The 22,298-nt window shown below is 39.7% G+C and overlaps 1 protein-coding gene across 6 annotated transcripts in view; it reads left to right on the plus strand.

Annotated features, from left to right (window-relative positions):
• The window catches only part of PDE1A (phosphodiesterase 1A), a 225,990-nt gene extending 209,630 nt beyond the window's left edge, over positions 1 to 16,360 (plus strand). For all 6 annotated transcript variants that reach the window (XM_080400265.1, XM_080400267.1, XM_080400263.1 and 3 more), the window contains 3 exons: positions 4,108 to 4,383; positions 12,148 to 12,267; positions 12,590 to 16,360. In XM_080400265.1, coding sequence (XP_080256391.1) covers positions 4,108 to 4,383; positions 12,148 to 12,224 — 353 coding nt within the window. In that variant the 3' untranslated portion in view covers positions 12,225 to 12,267; positions 12,590 to 16,360. The remainder of the gene's footprint in view (positions 1 to 4,107; positions 4,384 to 12,147; positions 12,268 to 12,589) is intronic.
• Positions 16,361 to 22,298: the final 5,938 nt, after the last annotated feature.

Genomic DNA, 22,298 nt, shown 5'->3' on the forward strand with positions numbered 1-22,298 from the left:
TTGTATAATTGATGCAGAGAAGCTCAGTGCTCTATAGCCTAAGGGTCCTCAACCTTTCACCACCAGAGAATTAGGGGAATGTTTCTCAGACCTTTCAGGGAATGCTGTTAACAGGGAATTATCATAATGATCAAACATCTGGGATTCTAATTTGAAAGCCTTGATGTTTAATTAATATTCCAAACCCCTAATCACCAGATAATCTGTCTTTGTTCATCTCAACACAGTGATAAAGAGACGATTCCATCCTGTCCTTTTTTTCAACACCTAGCATTGATAGTTGCTGCTATTTGCAATTTTGGTAGTTGTAGCAAATAGTAAAGATGCTCACATCAGTCTGAGAAGTTCTTTTGTTAGAGAAGTTGTTTGCTAAATGGATTTTAAGGACTGGAAGTTACTGACCTACTGAGAAAGCTGTAAGAAACAGACAACTTGTTGGGAAAGATGTAAATGTTATGTAAGATCCTATATGCAGCAGTTCTTTGAACACAGAGAAATTACATCACAATGATTTAACATTTATAAAATAAAACGTTTAGTCTTTATGCCTACGATTTTTATTCCTTCTTGCTTATTTTGTTCTATTAAAATGTTCTAAAGATTTACTAATTAAGTTGGTCAGTGGTTGGCAAGCTCAGGTACTCCTAAAAGAATGAAAGGGTATGGACTAGCAACCATGCTTAGCGTCTGTTCAGTAGATATTGTACATAAAGTTACAGGGATAAATAAGTATCATTATCTTCACTGTACAGTTGAGCAAAAAGAGACACAGACAACTTAGGACACTCACCTCAGGTCATATAATAGTATGAGGGAACATATCATACAGACTAAGGGTCCAGCTGCCCATCGAATGGGCCCATCATGATAATACAACAGCAGTTTTGCTTGGTTTTCCCATTTTATGCTTATGTAACTCTTCTGAAGAATGAACTGTTACAGGACCCGACCAAAGGTTGCGTTACTTGTATGGAAAGTGACCAGTGACAAGCCTTGTCCTCAGCACCTTTTGGCAGCGCACTTGCTGCGTGGCTCGAAGGTGCATGTCTGGGGTGACTGACCGCATTGGGGTGGTTTGAAAAATATGTGAGGCTGAACAAGGGGTTTGCACTGTCCTGTGCTTAATTTTGATAGTAAAAATATGAAAAAGTGACAACTATTGTGTCTTTGGAGTAGAGATCAGCTTTTTTTTTTCCCCTGTGGGCAGCAACTTTGAATAACAAATGTCTCTTCTGGAAGACCTCTGCAGGGTACCTGCAGGCCCCCCTCGGGCACTTTCGGTCCTGCATACTTCCAGTCACAATAACTAAAGGGTTCGGTTCCATTTTGTCTGAAGGATTTTCTCAGCAGAGTCGCTAATAAGAAGAGAGTAACAGCTGCTAAAATGCGAAAATCTGAGAGTGATGATCTGATAGCATCTTAATGTGATTTAGCAGCCACTAGGAAGGGTGGGTGGTGGGAGGATGTGTGTGACAGTCACAGAAACCAACTGACAGTTTGGCACATGAAATCTACTCTAATGGGCTGTTTTAATCTGTTGGACAAAAGTAAATTCAGGGGCTAAAGGAGTCCCATCTGAACCAGTGACAGTAATTTTAATTGCAGTGCTAAATTATTTAGGTCATAAGCAGTTCTTGAGCTAATTCAGAAAAGTGTTAAGAACAGTGGAAAAAGGAGAATTTTTCACCATGGTCTGAGGAAGTGTAATGAATGGGCTGAGCTAAGAGTAGGAAGACATATTTTGTAGTGGCAGCACCTGGTAAATCACAGACTAAGGAATGATAACTGAACCTGATACTGGAACCTGTTAGATATCCCCCTGGAGCATACGCTAGAGAGCTGGGCCACCTCTGCAAATGACAAACTACATGACTTTAAACACCTTTTCCCTCTAGTAGGCTTGGAGCAGCATGTCCCTCCCTTCCCCTCTCCCAAAAGTCCCAGCATTCAAGCCCCTGTGCTTATACAGCTGAACAGCAAAAGAGAAGTAAAAGGTGGAGGTAGCCACCCTAGAAAACCATAAACGCACAAATTATTTTTAACGGAATCTTAGTAAAAAGTTTGGGTAGCTAATTAAAACTTTGCTACATTTTCTATATGTCACAATGCTGTGACATCAAGTGTCACTGGATTACGTGGTTTGCAGTGGTTTTATATCCTCCTACATCTTTGTGCAAGGAGTTGAAAGCAGAAGGAACACATGTCTAAATAACTGTGGGTTACTGCAATGTATTCTTGGGTTTGAAAATGGCAGGTTGGTTGGGAAAAATCACAGTTGTTTGGGAACCCTTAGACATGTCTTTAAACTTATGTTGGAGTCCCAGAAGCACCAGGGTCAGTCCTCTCATTTTCTGCAAAGTTTTGATGCTTATTGCTGGTCTCTTCCTTTTTTTCAGTAAAATGCTTGTAGCTCTGCCATATGGAGGCAAATATGGCACATAAATCATTTTGGGGGGACAAAAGCCTTAAGTAGGTAGATTATGCCATGAGTGACAGATGCTTGAGTTAACATATCTAGATTGAACATCAGAATTGCTTCAAGTTGCATATATACATTTCTTAATGTCTTTAGCCCAACCACTTCTCTGGAAGAGCTGCATTGAAGTCTGTAGAAAAAGAGTACCTGTCCAAGTTTCAGAGGATTTGGAGTCCAAAACAAGCAGGTCTCTAAAGTTTGTAAAAAAACCTGGCTTAACAATTTAGAAACAGATCAAATTTGAAAGCTCTTGATTTTTTTAAAAGTATACCAGAAAGTGTAAGAACTGACAAAAGCAGGAAATTATTTAACTATTCCATGCTCCTGCACATCAGCTCAGGTTTGGAGGTGTTCCTTTCTATCCAATTTCACAAGCCAAATTGTACTTCAGGGGGAACTTTCTTTAGATTCAGAAAAGTGATGTGACGAAGCTGCCAAATGCTCACTGTGGTAAAAATGTGACACTGGGCTGTCTTTCAGTTATCATATGCAATCACTTTTGGTCTACATTCGGACTGGTCACTCATAACCAGGGTTTCTGGGAGCTGCCAGTTGAACTCAATAAATATCTCAATGCTCAGTTTCCTTCCTTAATACAGTGTGCACAGCCAAGTTAGAAATTTTATGCCATATCATGCAGCTGTTTTGTGCAGGAGTTGTGGAAATTGCAATGCTTTCACTTTCTAAGTTGATAGTGTTTTGTATCTTCTATAGTAGTATACAGATTCTGAAATCTGAATTTACAAAGCAGAGATTCTAATAGCAAGAGAAACAGGCCCTCCACAAAGATGGTACAGTTATTTTTTATCAGACTTTTCATTCTCCATCACAAGTTTTCCATTCTCCATTTTCTAAATCTAGTTCCTCCCAGTACCACCTCTCTGTGCTGCTCTGTTCTGTCTCCTTTTACTCTGGGCCATTTCTTTGTACTGTTCTCCAGGTTTCTGCAATAGAGCAAGGGGAATAGAGCCTTCCAAACATTAATTGCTGTCTCCTGTAATTGCTGTCCCCTGAAGCACCATTTCCCTCATATTTTTTTCTTCACATTCTGTATGTGCCATTAACCATAATGGCAGCAGTACTGGATTGTATGCGTGTGTCACCCTCTATAACTTGTTCCAGCTGAAGCTCTGTATTAGCTGGCATTGGACTTCTCCAGACTGATAGACCAACTTTCTCCAGGCCTTTCCTTCAGTTCTGATGCCTCCCCCATCCCGCAGCAAGGTGCTCCCCTCCATGCCCTTTCTCTGTTGCAGAACTGATGAGCTCTGCTCCTCCTAGTCCTGTGGCGACAGACACCACTGCTGGGGGACGTGCCCGCAGCATGGGGTCCTCCTGCTCCCATCCTTCAGCTTACAGTGTGTCTGATGCTGCTGCTTGCCTGTACTGTGGCCAAAAAAAAGAGGCACAAATTAGAGAGCAAACCAGAAAGCGGACCACTATGGTTCAGTTGCAATAGTGTAATCAGGAGAAGAATCTGACTCATATTAAACACACCAGTGCACATGTCCTCGTGCAGAAAGTCGATGTTCACAGTGTTCCCGTGTGCAGCTCTATCAGTCACTACTGATATCAAACAACTGTGGCATATCCTTCTTATCTAATTAACATATTTTGTTCCCTCTTTGTAGAAGAACTTGTGAAAAATGTTGGTGAACAGGAAACAGACCAAAGCAGAAATTCCACAGAGGCACAGTTACAGGAAGAGACAACAAGGATACAAAATGAGAGTAGTCAGGGAGGCGATGGTACAGCCTGTCCTCCCAGATCCATCGTCCTACAAGTAGTCTCTTTCGACACTCCTCTGAGTGATGAATCCAACTCAGAAAAATGCACTAACTCTGATCCGAACCAGAAAGATCTCACCGATGCCCAGCAAGAAACACAGAATACAGACCCACTGAATGGTAATACTTCATCACAGAGCACCAGTCAATTTAATGAAGCTGTCCAGGGCGAAGCTGCAGCAGTGTCTGGTATCTCCCTGTCAAACATCGACAGTAATGTATTGTAATAAGGTGTTGTACAAACCACCAGTGTAAGTTTCACACCATCAGGCATGTGTGAAAACAGTAGTGTCCTCAAACCATCAATTAAAAGCTGTTTGATGTAAGCAAATACCATCTTCTTGATATTAGCTATTTGGTATCTAGAAGAAAACTTCTTACATACAATACCAAGACTTTTAGTTGAACGCAAAGAATGATTTTTGATCATTTAAAGATGATCATTTAGTCATTTAATGATTTAAAGATGTGTATTTGCAATTAAATAGCAGTTCGTTATTGGAGAATGAGGTAAACTTTCAAAACAGAACTATCTAACATTTTCTCTTCGAATAGGTAATTATTCTTATGCTGTTAAAATACACTCCCCTTAGTTTAGGCACCTAATATGATTATTATTTTGCAAGCCACATCCTTTGTACTAACTGTAATGTGAACTTTAGAGTTAGATTTAAGTAGATGGAATATGCTAACTGTTGTAGGCATGGGACTGTCATTCTCTTCATCAGAAAGATCAGTCCCCTGACTGTAGTTTGCAGGACAAGTGAAACAGCCAGAAAATCCTTATCATGTCAGAATATTTTTTAGAATATAAGTATTTTATCATAAGCTGAATATGATTTAGTATCTGGTGATCATAATGCAGTATCAAAGGCAAGATACCCAAGCAATAGGAATAGATGATACCAAAGTAAGAGAAAGGTGCTGTTCATTTTAATTTTATTTTCTGAATTTGCTTATATTTAGAATAAGCTTTGAAGTATTTGGGTAATAAGAATAATCAAGGCAGGTAATGACACTTCTTTTCCTCGCTTCTAATTAAAATGCTAAGCTCATTAATGCTTTTATGACAGGGAGCCTTGCAATATTGTACCAGAAGTATGGCATTGTCTGAGCAGCAACACCAAAGTGCTTATAAGGCTTAGCTTAGACATAAGTATATGACTTGGCATATTTCTCAAAGATGCTTTTTATGGAGAACTCCCACTTATTCTAGAGTTCTGCTTTCCAGCACTCCATGCTTTTATTGTTGACAGGTTTTTTCCATCAGAAATAACAGATGGTTAATTTAGGGTCGTAAATCAAAATATTTACAGTAAAATTAATTTCACAGCATTTGAAGTTGTCTTATAACTGACATTTTTGTCTTTTGACATGTATTATTTGCACCAATTTTTGTATTAAAGCCCAGCTTGAAATTTAAGTGCCTTAAAAAAAGTTTCCCATCTCCTGGATGAGGAACAGGGCAGGAAGAGCTGCATCTTTTACCTTTCAAACTATGCAAAAGGCAGTTGGGGTGTAGCTGCACTTGGGGGTCTTTAGATGGCTGAACAACAAAAATGCTGTTTGAGGTGTCAGATACAAGTCTGCATGCAGTTAGTGCACACTGTTGCCTTGTCAGTCTTTACATTCCAGCTTCCCTATGAGAACAGAGATTTCTTATCTTAGAAAAAGCTAATCCCATTCATTTATAAGGCAGGGAAATTTCTACAGAATGCCTTGTATTTTAATACTTCAAACTGCAAAATTTATGAAAAGGGTAAGAAGTGGTTGAGTTTGCAATGGTGTATTTCCGAAGGCAAACGTGATCTGGAAGCTATTTTTTTCTTGGAGATGGTAAAAAAGATTTAATAACATGAATTCCCCCAATCCAAGAATGTTCCTTCACTAGAGATGGCAATATTCAAAAAGCCTTCAGATAAATAATAAAATAGAAATAAGAGTTTAATTATTTAGTGGAAATAAATAGTATTGGTAAGGTCCTGAACTAAAAATCAGAGTTCATACAATGTCATTGCTTAGCTCTTAGGTCACTGAAGAGGCAATGGTACTTAAACCATGGACTTAGAGCAAGTCATAGAAAGAGGGGAGATGTAGCAGTAGACATAACTGCATTGAGTGATTAATTGCACAGTGAGAGAAGCAGCAAATTATTTTTAAGGCAACTCCAGAGGCAGAGTCATGAGCCAGTATCCCTTACTAGGATCCCCCAACTTGCATCTGAGCCACTGCAGGTTTTGCAGCACACATCTCAGTTGCTGCTGATGGCCATGGAAAGTTTTGGTAGAGAAATGTAGGGTTTTCTACTGAAACTTAACATCCGTGCCTGAAAAGCTTAAACTGCTGTATAAAGATCCTTGGAAATGAAATGGAACTGAAAGGATTTTTCTCCTATCCCTCCTTTATTACAAACTGTGCCTTTTCCTGCTGGTGACAGTGTGTGAAAAATAAAGGCTACTGCTCATGCTGTTGATTGAACACATGCCCTGCCATTCTAAAATTCTGCTCTGAACAGGTTTCCAAATTAGTTTGAAAACTGTTCATCTGATATGGTTTGTGAACAAATGTAGTCAGCGGTACTTGTTGTCATGGGAAATCATATTGTCACAAAAAATTATATTGTCAAAATGCTGTTGTCATGGGAAATTCAGAGAATATATGCGTTCCAAATTCTTTGGATCTTGCATTCTAGAATAGTGTCTTTTCACCTATTTAGACCTGTGAATCCTTAAAATTTTTCCGATGGAAATGTGCATCCCTGGTCAGCCAGCTTAAGCCTACAGAAAGTAAGTTTGCATTTCTTTTAGTCTTACAAACATTTCATGGATCCCCTCGTAAGTCAGTCACTCAAGCCAGAAAACCACAAGGTGAAGCTGGATTTCTGATTTAAACTATCACAAACTTTCAGTAGAGTGCTGCTCTGCATAGGGTAATGATACTGATTATGTGTTATTTTTAAAGGCATTTGATGTTTGGAGGCTTTTTTAGTTGTCATTTTATGTGAAACATCTGTTCACTGTGGTATGCTGAGTTTACTCTCCTCCATCTCCTTCAGTGATTATTTGTGTTCACTTTGCAGCATAGATAAATACCCAGGTAAACGGAGAGCTTGATGAATGTTTTGCCTGGTTTCTGTAGCATATTAATGTCAGCGTCTAATACTCTCTAACCAGGTTCTTTTAGGTATTCCACAAGTGAAGGATGTAATAGTGAAGGATGTAACGTTTACCTATATGAAGGTAGTTAATGTTACATGGGATTTCTGATTTAGCAGAGTGATACAAAATATACTGAAAGCACCCTACAAATGTAAGTTACACTTAGCAAAATAGAGCAATAGCAATACACAGCTCAGTCACAATGCTGATGCGAGTCCCATTACCAGTGTCCAGAATATGCTCACCATCATGACACTGGGTGTCCCCAGTCACCGGTAAGGCATACACGGGTTGAAGCCAGCTCAAGCCCACTGCTCTCTTCAGAATTCTTTTGCTAGCTGTTTAGTTTTTATACTCTGTATTTGGCTGAACCACATATTCACTCCCTCTTTGCTGGCCTGGCTAACCGGGGAGGCAGTCACGTTCTTCCGAGGAATGCAAGGAGAAACCACTGGTCAATCCCCGTGTCTGTGATATAATGGATCCACTGGATCCACTCCACTATCAGTGCTTATCTAAACCTAAGGCCACCCCCCTCTCCCCTTTGTGTTGAGACCGTCAGCTTCCTTTGCAAAAGCTCTAGTCAGTCACCCTTTGCATTATCTCCTGAGCTTGGTGGGCACATCGCCCTTGCCCGTCTCCATTGAACCTTCTTCCATTGTAGGGGTTTATTGGTCATCAGAATATCATTTACATTCTGATTTTATGTTATTAAATAGCTTGATTTATACTTTAATGACATTTCATTCTTGCATTTTTCCCTATTTTCCCAATATTTAAATGTCATAGAAAAATATTTTGAATATTTTCTGGACTTTTGAAATTATTTACAAAGGGATATGCTATCATATTCTTAAAACTTTCTTTCCTAAGGACAGACCAGCCCCATTACTATATAGTGAGAAATCTGTATGTTTTTTAAATACTATAATCCTTTAAGTCAGCACTGACCCTTTCACAGAACTTCATGCTTCTAATAAACCACAGAGGAGATCTAATATTAATTTCTCAACTATGTCATAGATGATATAAATAAATGATACGGGCTTTTTCTGTGCCTGCCAATTAAAAAAAAAAAGTATACTGCAGGTATTTACATCACTGTAGCGCGCAGGGGTTGGGGCAGCAGACTTTCTAATAACACGTGGTGAGGCTCAGGTTGGTTCTTTGAGAAAAAATGAATTAATAATGGGTTTCAGCAGCAGCTTTAAGTACTTCTGCAGAGATTGTGCCACCATGTTAAAGATAACTGAAAAGAAAGGCAATGCAGGAGTTTAGTATTAGTCTAGCCTGCAATATTCAATACCAAAGGGAAAACTTAGGCCAAAATGTTTCACATTCCTCTTTCACCGTGGTGAAATGATTTAATATCTTTCTAAATGGAGGGAATCCATTAACTGCCATTGTCGTTGTCTAAATGTAGATACTCGATATTAGTGTTTTTGCAAGAGTTTTCATTGCTGCAGTGTGTGTAGAAGCCTCATAACTACTAAGAGCACAGCAGTCTATTTTCTCTTCTCACTGCCCCCTCCTTTTTCTCTGTGTAAGTGATATTTGGGATGGTCAAGGGTGAGTGTGTTGTGTATGATGCAGTAGCACTTGGCTCAGAAGGGAGAGACAGCATGGGTAGCATCCCCATGTGTCACTTTTGCACCTCTGTTGATGTCCAGCGGATCAGACAGGACTCTTTTAACCAAGGTCAGAGGTTTTCAGTGGAATGTCACTGCAAGCAAGCAGAAGGTAGTGTACACCCGACCTTACATTTTTTAACCTGATTCCCAAGTTAGAGTTATTTGAGTATTCTAAGCAGCACTATACATCTACCAGGACATTATTTGCACTCTCTGTGTGAGATTTTTCTACCTCTGTGCTTTCCATACTGAGGATGGGTGGTAGAAAGCTAAAGCGATGTCCAGAGTGCTTGCTCACTCCCAGGAGAGAGAATTAAGAACCTGTGGGTGCTGGGGCTGGGAGAATGAGATAGAAAGTAAGAAGAAAAGCAATAAAGTTATTCAGATTAAATTTTCATATGTTAGCTGTCATTGTTCTGTCCTTTATAAAAAGCAGAAAACTCAGTTTGGTTCTCTGTGAGTAAGCAATTGAATTGTAACAGTGATGGGGAATACAGGGAGATGATCTACCTGCTTTCTTGGGAACTGTCACCGAATATTTAGATGTACTATGGTGAGGGGGCTCCCCATTAAAAAAAGAAAGAAGGCCTGTTTTCCTCTCCTCATATCACATCTTTTTCTAGGTCTAGTTCTCATAGACTATTGTGTTTTACTGACAGGAGTAGCCCTGACCTGGGTCCTGGGCAGTGCAGAGGGAGAGCCGCAGGGTTGCTATTACAAGGACTCGGGTTAGGACTGAAAGTCGTTTTCCTCCACTGTACCTTTGTCCTTTCCATCATCTCACTTTCATTTAATTGAATGTTACAAGATTAAGTGGAACTATTATAACGTGATTTCTTTTAAGTGATTATTTTCCTTTTCTCCTGAGTGATTTATTAATTAGAACATTAATGTTAAAAACTGCTTATGTTTAATTAAACAACTCCCTGTTTCAATGATTTATAAATGCTAATTGGCACACTTTTAACTTTTCACTCATGATGATAGCCACATTAATCCGTAATATCAAAATGTAAAGGAGATAATAAATCTGTGATAAAACAGATCATCAGTAACTTCACTTCTGTATGGCAGTAGAGGACTACCCGCTCGCACCACGTGGTACAAAGCGTTCCGCGTCACCAGCAGGCAGTACCTCAAAGCCCTGGAGGGGAACCGGGTTAAACAGCAGCGGACAGACCCACATCAACAGCATGCCCGTTTGATTTATGATCACGCAGGCGGCGTCGAGCAGTCATCCGTGCCGTGCAATGCTAGTGACTGTTGAGTGCGGCGGTGGCCCTGCGGTGCTCAGCTGAGGGTGGAACCCTTTGGATCCGTGCAAAGTGGGCACAGGTGGCTGCGTGCCTGGTTCGCTAGCATCCCTTGTGCACGCTGTGTGGCTAAAGAGAGCAACGGCACATCAGGATCCTGGTACTAAGGGAAGGCATCCATGTTCGTGCATGGGATGAGGATGGAAGGAACTTATATTAAAAGACCAAATGATGTCTTTATCAAAAGGATCAGGATTATAAGATAACAGCCATTAGCAACCATTTGTAAGACAGAGTTTATCGCATAAAATACCTGATGCAATGACAGGAAGAAAGTTATATATGGTTTAGAAATTAATGTCTAGTTTTTATGAAAACTAAACATAATGGTTTTGTTTTAAGGCCTCCACAAACCGTTCCTATCCCACTCCTAAAATTCCACTAACCATTTTACATCAAGTATAAAATTTTAATATTTAGATCATTAGGTTTTACAATCATACCTGTCGCCACCCCCTTTTTTGTTTTTATGGATAGTAGTAAAAGTTTTGCTAAAGCTGTCCAAAAACAACTGCAGGCTGAAAGATCTGGAGACGTTGTTTTAGTTCACGTTAATCCGATTTTGACACTTTAAAAGCTTTTGGAGAACTGGTTGTCTATATTCCACCTACACTAAATTTATGTAAAATAAGGGAGACAATGAAGAATGCTGCCTGGGGGAATACGGCCCATCTGCTGGTGGCCACGTTGCAGAGTGGCGGCACCCGTTCTTGGCAATGATAGAAGGGTAAAATCAGTAGCATTTCTTCCTTACTTACAATGAAGTCATGGTGAATTCATAGCTATTAATTTTCTTTTTTCCTTATTCTCATGAGCTACCTTTCCTCTTTTCCCTTTCTCTTTTGTAAACTGTGAGCCCCTTCAACTTTATCTTGCTCTCTTTCAGTTTGCTTCTCAGATCATATGTCATCATCTGCTTTACTTGTCAACTGCTTGTACCTTTGTTTTCTGGCTTTCAAAAATCTTTCTCTGCCTCTGTTGTGATTTTAATAACTTTTATGCTTCTCCCAGCTTATCTTCTCCACTTCTGAGACTTCTGTGCTTTTCTTTTATCATATTTTCAGTTCAGCATTATTAATCGCTGGTGGGATCACTCAATCAACTGGTTAAAACTGAGAAGTTACTATGTAGATAGTAAATGGTACTGTAAGCTTGCTGCATTGTCCCCATGCCTACTATCTCAGTTTATAATTTCCTCAGCTGTACTCATTCAAAGTTACTGAAGGAATAGTTTAAGCACAAGCTTAATATTATGATTGTCAGTTTGAAAGTCGTGTTGTATATACTTAGTTTGAAAGCTGCTTGTGTCACTCAGTGTCATTGCTCCTCCTATCTGATTGAATTAATTAAATTCTTGGAACTTGACACTGGCATCTTTCATTATCTGAGAGAAGCTGACTCTGAAAGCCTACGTTAAAGAGGATTTAAACAGCACTTCACTGCAGAGGATGAATTTTGACTTTCAGTAAGTTGGAAGATAAAATAAACCTAAACCGAACCCACTTTATTAACAGTTACTGGTATAAATGTCTTCATAATTTTGTTTCATGCTGTGATCTATTGCTTTCATTCTATCTTTTGCCTAATGGATAAACCATAATGATTAGTTAATTCAATCCAATGCTTACCTGGTGAAAAAGCAATTAAAGCAAGCAGTGACTGAAACCTCATTTTAACCTTAAATAAGTCAGGAGGAAAAAGTTCCTGTCTGTCTAGGGCTGTGCAGATTCTCTTGTTTAACATCCTCACTCAGGTTCCCAATCACATTTGTTTGTCTTCCAGGTGAGCCTAAACACTGTAAGAAGTCAGAAGATCTAGTAAAAGCCACTGAGCAAAAAGAAGCACTGATACAGAACTAGATTTGCCATTTCTTAAAAGCTTCTGACACTGCAGGCAGGACAGGTAATTTTATCATTTATTTCTTATTATGTGGAGAGTTTTATACTATAAAGACTCAGTGCTATTCTTATCCTCTTTGTTCTACTCCAGTTGTGGGTTTATTACAAGGGTTTGAAATGGGGACATGGTATACCCCACTTTCTATGTCCCCATAAAAGCCATTCAATATAAAGAAGGCAAAACCAATACTTTCACATCTCTGCATCCTTAATGTCAGACTAAATGATCATGCAATAGAACATCCTTGATTGATGTATATTAAATACTGGAAGTAGTAGTATTAAAAATCTGTTGCTTATGAATTTTCATTTGACCTCTGTTGCAGGAGAAAAGAACTCTAGCTGTTCCTACCCCGTGCTCTCAGAGGCTGTTATGTGTCAACTTGTTCTTGTATCATCCTGTTTCTATGGAGAGTAATTGGACAAAATGATCAAAAGTGTAAATTGTAAAACCCTGAGCTGGCAACTCAAGGCACTTAACAACTCGCAAGTTTTCAGTTGTATTTGTTGTTGCTATTTCCTCTTCTATTCTGCTTTCTTAAACTAGCCAAAATAATTTTTTCAGCCAAAGTTGGACCTCACTTTATTGCATCACTGACACCAGAGATTTCCAGTTAACCATGAGACGAGAAAACACGACATTTATCATCTGCCCAGGATTGCTGTTATGTGGCAGTGCTACTGGCGTCCAGTGGAGATGGAAAGTCAAAATGAAATGTTGTTATAAATACTTGTTCACGCAACCATGCTGCATGCAACATAAAAGTCCTACTTGTTAGCTTTCTTCAAATATCTGGAAATAAAAATATGTATACTGTGCAGGGAAGTTGTGGAGTTACACCAACCGGCCTGTGTGGATGATGATTCTTCCCCACTGCAGCGGCTGCCATACGGAAAGAACTGGTGTTTAACAAATCAGTATTTGAAATATCTCTTTAAAATTAATTAATTAGCATCCAGTATTAAAGATTAAAACGGCCTCAGTCCTGTAGTATTTTGGAAGACATCACCGATGGTGTCAGCCCTACCATGAAGCTGGTGCTTACTGTTTTGTAGGGTAGAAGAGACAATGACAAGAATACATGAAAATTGCTTCTGTTCAGCAAAATATTGTGTTGCTTCTCAGAACTGGAAGGTGACACTGAGGCCTTATATCATATTTTGTCTCAAATGCAAAGGTGACAACATGGATCCTGCAAAATACTTGCTAGCATTTGTTTCATTAAAAGAAAACACCAGACCATCTTTCTCTGAGAGGCAGCGAAAACAGAGCACACGGGCAGTTACCTCTGCAAGAAGCCTCAGAATGAGCCCTCCAGCCTGTCCTGTGCCCAGAAAGAGACTCCATGTTCATCTCTGTTTCCTTCAAGCTGCATGTGACCCCTCCTGGCTTGCCTGGGCGTCCCACGCAGCTGCAGCCAACCTCATTTCCCTCTGCTGGAACGTGCCAGGAAAGTTCTGTGCTCCCCTTGGTGTTGTAGGTGCTCGGGTGGCTTGGGTCACTGCACTCCCAGTTCTCCTTTTTGGACCCTGTGGTTATTACCTCACTGACCAAAAAGTCTTTATGATCAGCCGAGGTCCGCTCTGAAGAGGACTCACGGGGGCGGTGGCACTCCCCGCTGTGCAGAGGCTGGTGGAAGACAGACCTGTGTGCTGTTCACCTGCTGCTGCGGGATCTCACCAGAGCTCGACAGGCATCAGGCTCAACCTCAACCAGGGCACACTTTGTCCCGACTGAAGAAGGAATCGTAAACCAGTCACCCTAGACTGAGGGACCCTTACACGTTCATACCTGCTGACTGTCTCTTTTCCGACAGCGGAGCAAATGAAATTGAGCTGGGAACGGTGCAAGCTCCGAGCCCTGGGATAAGGGCATGCCAAAAGGTGGAATTCCTGTCATTGAATATGTAAGCCATATACACGCTATGCATAAGTAGTGTGCATAGTTTTAACTTAAGAAATGTTTGTGCATATAGGATGTAAAAAGTGCGTTTAAATTGTTTTGTGTATTTGGTCCAGGGCTTGTATTTAGCATGGACAAATTCCTGTACAGTGCAGTTTATGAATGAAATGTTAATGAATGAAATTGTATCATATATGTTATAATGCAATCGATATTTTTTGCTAAGAGTCAAGACTTTATATATTCTCTGCTAGTGTTTGAGCGATTCATTAATAGCCTGGACCACTCCGTGCACCTTTGCATCCTTTTTGGGAATGTTGGACTTTTTTTTTTTTTTTTTTTTTTTCTTCTCTCCCTCCTTTATAATAAAATGTAAACCATCTTTTGGCTTCTTATTGTCATTATGACAAAAGAAGAAACATAATGGTCATATCAGATTTTTTTAACTGTAAATTGCGGTAAGCTGCGGCAGTGGAAAATCTTCTTGGTTAAGATCTGAGAACTTCAGACCTTATTTCAGATATGTTGAGCATCTGCAGTTCCCACCAAATTTGAAAAGAACAAAAGATGACTGATACCTTTAAAAACTAGGCCAGTTAGGTATTTGTTTGCTAGAGTGTTCTTCAACATTGTAATTTATGATTCACTGAGACTGAAAGTCTGGAGCAATCAGAATTTAATGTTTTTGTTGTATTTTCAATTTCAGACTTTTACCATAGCTGAGCTTGACTTTTTTTTCTGTGTGTCTATCCCATTGTGATTTATATATTCTGCAAGAATTTTCTCCTGGAAATACAAGCAGAAATTATAACAGATTTTTCAGAATACTCGGAGCATCCTTCGGAGCTCTCAGTGTCCTGTTATCATAGCCGGCACCAAGATCTGCCACTGCAGAAACTAGGAGATCCTGATCTCACAGGAGGGCACTCATTGCCTGCAGAATTCTTTCATTAATATAGAAATGTGATTCGTGTATAAATAATCCTATTTGCTCATTTGTATTCAGTTTTAATCACTGTGGTAGTTGTTACTGAAACACAAGAAGAGTCCTTAGTTTTTCCTTAATGCCAGCTGATTCTCTTTCTTTCTTTCTTTCTTTATTCATAGCAAGATTTTACCTGGACATGACCCAAAGCTTAATGTGTTGTTTGGATGAGGAGAAATTTTCTTTGGTGGAGAATACTGTTATAGCCAAGACATGTTAGTTAAGGCTTTGACCTTGGGTGAAATTTGTGTTCAGATGGCAGAAAGGCTTCTTGAGAAGGCCTCTCCCTGAACAATAGTTTATCCCTGAAACCTGTAAGGCTGCGCTACCAAAACACTGCATGGGGCCACAAGAAATGGTGTGTGTATGTGCATCTCTCCCACAGCATTATGGGCATGTACCCCTGCATTGAGCACACTGAGGAGCTGTAGCTATAGATTAGCCCTCAAGAGTTTTATTTTGTATTTTTATCTTGAGATATCTGACAGATATATTACGTAATACTGTTATGAGTTATGATCTAGCCAGTATTTTTTTATTTAATTTTCAACAAGGCAATCTAAAACTGTGTGTTTTTATTCTGCTGTATTTGTCCGTATTTCCTATGATGATATTCCCAAATAAATTTGATTTGAGGGCAAGGATTGTGAAGCTCCTGAGTGTTAGTTGCAAATTTGCTTTCCTGAAGCTTGTTTGCTCATTTGCATATGATTGTCTTTGAACTGTGATGGAGCATAAATGGTTGTTTCCAACCCTTTCACTCACTTGTGACTCTGCACTTTACCATAACTGTGCCAGTTTGCTGTACAAGCTCACATGCATCCCCACAGCACTCTTGAAAACAATTTCTTTACATGAGTCTTGCCTTCTTAGCCTTTACTACCAAAATGGCCCTTCTATGAAGAAACCCATAACCAATATAACTTCTTTTTGCCCCAAAAAATTCTTACCGTAGGTTGGTATTGATGGAGTCACTGGGATTTTTCATGTTAGCAACGGTTTTTCAGGAAGAGTACGACTTTCAGAGGCATCTCCATGGCATGGTGTAAATTTGATCGTCTGTGTTCAGTGGAGCCAGGGAGTAAACAGGGCCCCTTCCTACCCAGACTGGAAGTGAATGGAAAGAATTCCATTGACCTAGACCTGTAGCAAATCCTGACAAGGTACGTGATGGGAAAAAAATCAAGACAACTACTTTATGTGACATTCTTTGCAGTTCCTTTTTCCCAGATGCTACCCCAGCTACATGTGCAGAGGATCTTCTTCTGTTGTTTAGATGCCAGAAATGAAACAAGCCACTACTGCGATAACTTCAAATTAGCAGATAAAGCAAGATGCCCACTGGTAAGTGTCTTAAAATTTATATTTTTAACATACTACACAGCTATTAAGTGAGAAAGAGGAAAAGTATGTATGACTAACATTCTTCAAAAGCAACTCAAAGAGATTTTAATTTTATTTTAGCAGACAAAGCTTTGTCTCAGAGGGGGGTGCATCCACTTTTAAATCATTCTTTGAAAAATCACATCTTTTTAAACCAGTATGGAAAAGTGAGTGGAAATGGCATTTAATACTATGAGGAAAAGAAAGTGTCCTGTCAAACACACTGTGGAAACATTTAGGCCACTTCCCTGGGATAATTTTACTTTCCTGTTCATTTAATTATTTAATGGGGTCTCCAGAGGCCTCTTTTCCATGTCCCAGGGCAAACATTCAGAAGTTTTATCAAACTGTGAATGTCTAAGTAGTCCCCTGGGAACAAAGAAGGAAGTCACAGCCACAAAATTATAGATGTGAAAATTCTCTTACAAAAACTGGGATTTTGACTGTTTTGGGCTGCAAAATACTTCCCTTGTGCTTAAGCAAGTCCTTTGTTCATAGACATTTTGTGGAGAAATGTTGGATAATTTTCCATCAGCTGAGTTTGGATAGATAATATCTGAAGCAAATATGCTTTTCTGACAAGTTACATAATATATGAACTTTAAAGCTGATGAGGTTTATGCATTTGTAATATCCTGTATAGATAACTATTACAAAACTGAAGTAATATAAAATTCTACGTAAGTAAGGTGGTCAAAATCAAAATGGTAGGTACAATCTGGCCTTGAGCTGGAACACAGTTAAGGACAATAGAAGTTTTTTGACATTTGTTTGGACTGTAGGTTTAAACCTGTGTCATCATCACATAGGTCTTAATGCTGATGCTGTTAAAAGCAACACTCCTGCTTTTAAGAAGGACTCCTGCAAAGTCCTTCTGGCAGGACTTTCATTACAGTTAGGCTTCGGGACTTGCGTCATAATACCATGAACAAACATCAAATATCATGAAATCATTTGCTATTTATTTGCATATGCCTGATATGATTATCTTCATCCAAATTCAATGAGCCAAAGGGTCAAATTCACCTACGATGCAATTCCATAAAAGCCAAGAGAGATACTGTCATTATACCAGGAGTTAATTTGGCAATTAGATAGTCATTGGTTGTCTCTTGCTTTCTCTGTATTCAGCTGGTTTACTGATTTTTTTCTACAGTGGAGGGTACTCTGAGGGTCTAATGTCTTGGCACAAAGCACTACCCAACTTTAAGCCATTTAAAATTATTTTATTGACATTGTGCTTCCTTTTCTTTGGGGCCTCTCTCCTTTGACAGAGAACTGTATTTTTCTTACCAGTCAGAAATGAACATTCACGTTTATTGTTTGGCGTACTCTAGTAGTTCACAATTGGAATGAAAGGCAGCATATTTATGTCAAGCATTATGATATGATGCATGAGGCATCTTTATTTTAGTGTTCCTGTCTGAGAAAGACCCCTATTCTGTTAGTCACAAGGTAGTTTGGGGCAGGGCGGAACTGCAATTGCAGCCAGAGTAGTTCTGGGGAAAATGTGTGTGTTCTCAAGTAAATAGTAGGTACAGGAGCAGGACTACAGAGCTGATCTTTCCAGTAAATTAGAGAATGAAAATGGCATGAGCAATTTAAATATTATTTATAATTGACCTTCATGTCTGTTTTTAATATTCAATCTGCTGAGTGTTTAAAAAAGCAATTAAAAGTCCCATATAATGTTAAAACCCTTGATAAATGTAATAAACAAATGACATATTCAAAAGAGAGAATCTATGTCCCATTAGGAGAGAAAAAGAAAGATGAGAGCAACATATGGCAGTATAATTAGCATGATTAGGGAAGCACATCAACAGAATTTATGCTGCAGGGAAAATGTAATAAGAAACCAACACACTTTCCTCACTGCCTCGAAAACTGCAAATATCGCTCTCTGAAAAGGAGAAGATGCAGAAAGGCTCTCTGGCATTTAAAGCTGTAACTTTTGTTCTTCTGTCGTTATTAAAGATGCACACAGCCATCTGCAAACCATTTATTTTTTGCAGAGTTCACATTGTCCCATTGCTTTGATTAATAAGGAGCAATATTACACCTCAGCTGCTTTTCAGAAAGATGCTATTTTGGAAACCTAATTAATACTCATTCCACAGTTAGCTTGAGGTGTTCGTTAGTGCCAGATACTGAGTTCTTATTTGTTTCTCATTATGTGGAGAGTATTGCTTCTCAATGCCAGCGTTTTTGTTTTGCATTTTGGAATAACCTTTCGACACTCCTGCTTCCCAAGCCCTCCCTTCAGAAGAGCTAATAACACCTGTCATCATTATTTTAACATGCCTATTATGTCTGTTGAAGGCAATGTGGGCTATTTACATAGGTAGAGTATCCTGATGCACAGAAAATATTCTAGCCATTTTCTGAACAGTTGGACCAAAGAGAAAAGCAAAATTTAGAGACTTGGCAATGCAATTCAAATCTCAGCTTACCACTAAGGGTCAGTATATACTAAGCAAATGAATCATTACAAAATTGAAACAGAGCGTGTTTGGCCTAGCAGTAGTACAAAATGTTTTTTTCTGCCCTAAAAAGCGCAGATTATTTAATAAACAAACCAGACCAAACAAAAAATACTCAAAAAACTCTATAGCAAAAATACAGACATTGAACATGTGTAAACTCCATCAGCCAACTTTGCTGTAATTGGAGATTAGTGGCGTTTTATCAAGTGGCCTGAGGTTTAGTAGAGGGTGCACGAATAGCTTGCTTGAGATTTGCCCAAAGTGCTGCTGTCCTAACTGGAGGATAAAGGAGAGAATACAGCAAAGCACGGGAGTCATTTAGCATCCACTTTGTTGCCAAGTGTAATGCTCTGCATGAAAAGGTCAAATGTAATTGCAGGTGTCAGGGTCCAACAGAACAACTGAAACTCTTGCTGCAGTTTACCATTGCACTAGGCTGCTAAAGAAAAAAAAAAAGAAAAAAAAAAAAAGGAAAGAAAAAGAGAACATACGTGGGCCTGAGCACCAACGTGGAATGCTGTGGGAGAGGAAGAAAGGAGAGTTTTAGGGACAGCGTGTTTTAAATATGCCCTTACATTGCGCCCCCAGGGTTAGGGGATAGATGATGCTTTGTGTACTGCAGGAGTAAGGTTCCTCATCAAAAGCCCTGTGTCTCAATCTGTAAGAGAAAGAAAATGAGGGGAGGGAGCCCTGCACTGAGGAGGGACATTGCACTGGACGGTGCCAGCTGCTAGGCTCCTACAAAAGCAGCCCACAGCCTGCAGGAGCCACACTTAGGTCCCTCCCCAGCCACCTGCAGCACCAGAGCCTACCCAGACCAGCTCTGGGGAGAGACCCAACAGTTTCCCTTGTGGAATAAAATATTTTTTTTATTTTTTTTTAAAGAGGAAAAGCCACCACTGACCTGGGACCTGGCCCCTCGGTATTGTAGTCAGTTAGGGGAAGTGCAGACTGACTGGAATTCCCTTCCTTACTGATTGCCCTGGAGCCTGGACACCGTGGGAGTCCCTGGCCCAAGCATGGGCAGCAGAACCTCTGCCTGAAGCCCACCGTGGAGCTGACACAGTTGTGTTGGATGTGATAGTTTTGGTACAATAACACCGGTGGTGCAAGAACTAATGGTGATTTTTTCAGTTTACATTAGCAGGGAGAAATAATGATATTATGAGAAGACAGTGGGGTAGCCGCTGAAGACTTCAACAGCTTTATGGCAATTTAAAAAAAAAAAAAAAAAAAGCAAACCAACCAAACAAGAAACTCAGTAATTAAATTGATAACAGTATAAGAGAAGCTTCCCTGTACACTACACATTGTATTTCTCCAAAAGAAAATATGCTGTTGGCCAAAACCTGTGGCCATTCTCAGGCAAAATTCCTCTGACTTCAGTGGAAATTGTGTTTTAGAAAGGACTTTTATACCTTGGCTCTTACTTTGTATCTACTTAAGTATTATCTGGCTTTGCACCTGGAGAATAAACAACATATACCATCCTGTAAGTCAAACCATGGAATTTTTCCAAGTAACTTATTAGCACAATGTCTCAATAAATCTCTCTGAAGGGAAGAACCTGTCATGGAATAACAAGTATGGCATAAGAAAAAGAAACAAGGCTGTAAAATGCAATAACAAAACGCCTTTAAACCACTGCACATTAATGAGTTAAGGGATACTGGGAAAAGACCGAGATCAGTCCGAGGAGACAGCTTCCTTTCAATTCGGCAAATAACATTTCCTGCAATACCTTGAAAGCAAGAACAACAGCAAACACCACAGCATGGAAGGGCAGTAGATTTTAAGAATGAGGAGTGGGGAAGGGGAAAAAGACACAAATCGGAATTGCTCGTGAAGGAAGACCCATGTTCATTCCTTGCCTGTGTAGGGTTTTTTTGCTTTCTTTTTCCATCGGCCTGTTTGTGGAAAATAGAGTAATACAACCCATCTCTAAAAATCCTGCTTGTACCACACCTGTAAGATTCTCCAGCAGGAGCAGGTATTGTGAGAGGAGACAGCTCAAACGGGGAACATGTCACTGCAACTTTTCTTTGAGATGTTTCCATATTGACGTTTGCTTTGAGACACTTGATGTTCGCTTTTTGTCTACTTTCTCAATCCCCCACTGATACGTTTACACTAGAACAAAAGATGACATTAATGGATTTTTTGGTTTTAATCCATGATTTTGGTGACGTCAGCATGCTGGGCAACGATGACTGACCACTGACTTCCACAAAGCGATATGCATCGTTCAAGTGAACCTATGTGGAGCTCATCATGCTGTGAGGCAATCACAGCTTTTAATTACACGCCAAAACATATGAGAGGCTCTCTAAGGCTGCTGTCTTCAAATGTCAGAGGCTGTGCCAAACCCCAGAAAAGACCTAGTCTGGTAAGCAGACTGCTTTTCCTGAGCTTCCCTTCTAATTTCCCCACATCTGGATATTTCTATCATGGGGTTCACTGACAGTCCACTGCAGTTTCAGCTCTGCTTCATGACAAGCACTTTTTCTGGGTGCTGTTGTTTTACTGACTCTTTCCTTACAGATCCACTTACTGTATGCCTGAGAAGTGGAAGCTCAGACAAACAAGGTTTGTTTATCTTTTTAAGCTAAAAATGGCTGTCATATAAAAAAACGTGCATCGTGACTTCATCCTTCAGTTGAGGTCCCACCAGCAAATGATGTCAAGATGGATCCATAGTAAAATCTCTGCAACAAGTCCTGTCTGTTTGCCAGAAAGGAGGAGTCTGTTCCTGTACTCAGACATGATGCGTGCATAACCTTAGGTCAAGAAAGAAAGAAATGTGTTTTTAAAAGGATAGAACACAGGTGGAATATTTAGAAATGGGGAACTGATAAGACCTGGATTTAGAGATGCATCTAAATACGGGGTGGCTATCTCAAGGCCTTATCGGACCTTGATGCTTTCTCTGGGTCGTGGCTGTAAGGCAGAATTGTTGTCCTCTCATTGCTGCAGTAACAATCCTGGAAACACTCGGATTCCAGTCCAAACTAAATCTTTCTTCCCCCCCCCCCCCCCGTTATTTATAAAGTGTAGTCATCCTCAAGTCCAACAGTCATCCTGAAACAGGATGTTTAGTGACGAATTCTCCAAGCTCTCATCAGGTGTTTTGTGTTGCCTTTGAAATGTTGATTCCAAAGTGCTTGATACCGTGTCTTGGTATCAAGTATTTCAAGTGACGCACATTTTTTTCATTTGCCCATAAGTCCTAGACAGTTCTCATCTCAAGCCTGTGGGTACTAATAACCAGCAAAAAGCCA

This window comes from Falco punctatus, assembly GCF_963210335.1.
Source record: "Falco punctatus genome assembly, chromosome: 8".
Classification (NCBI taxonomy): domain Eukaryota; kingdom Metazoa; phylum Chordata; class Aves; order Falconiformes; family Falconidae; genus Falco; species Falco punctatus.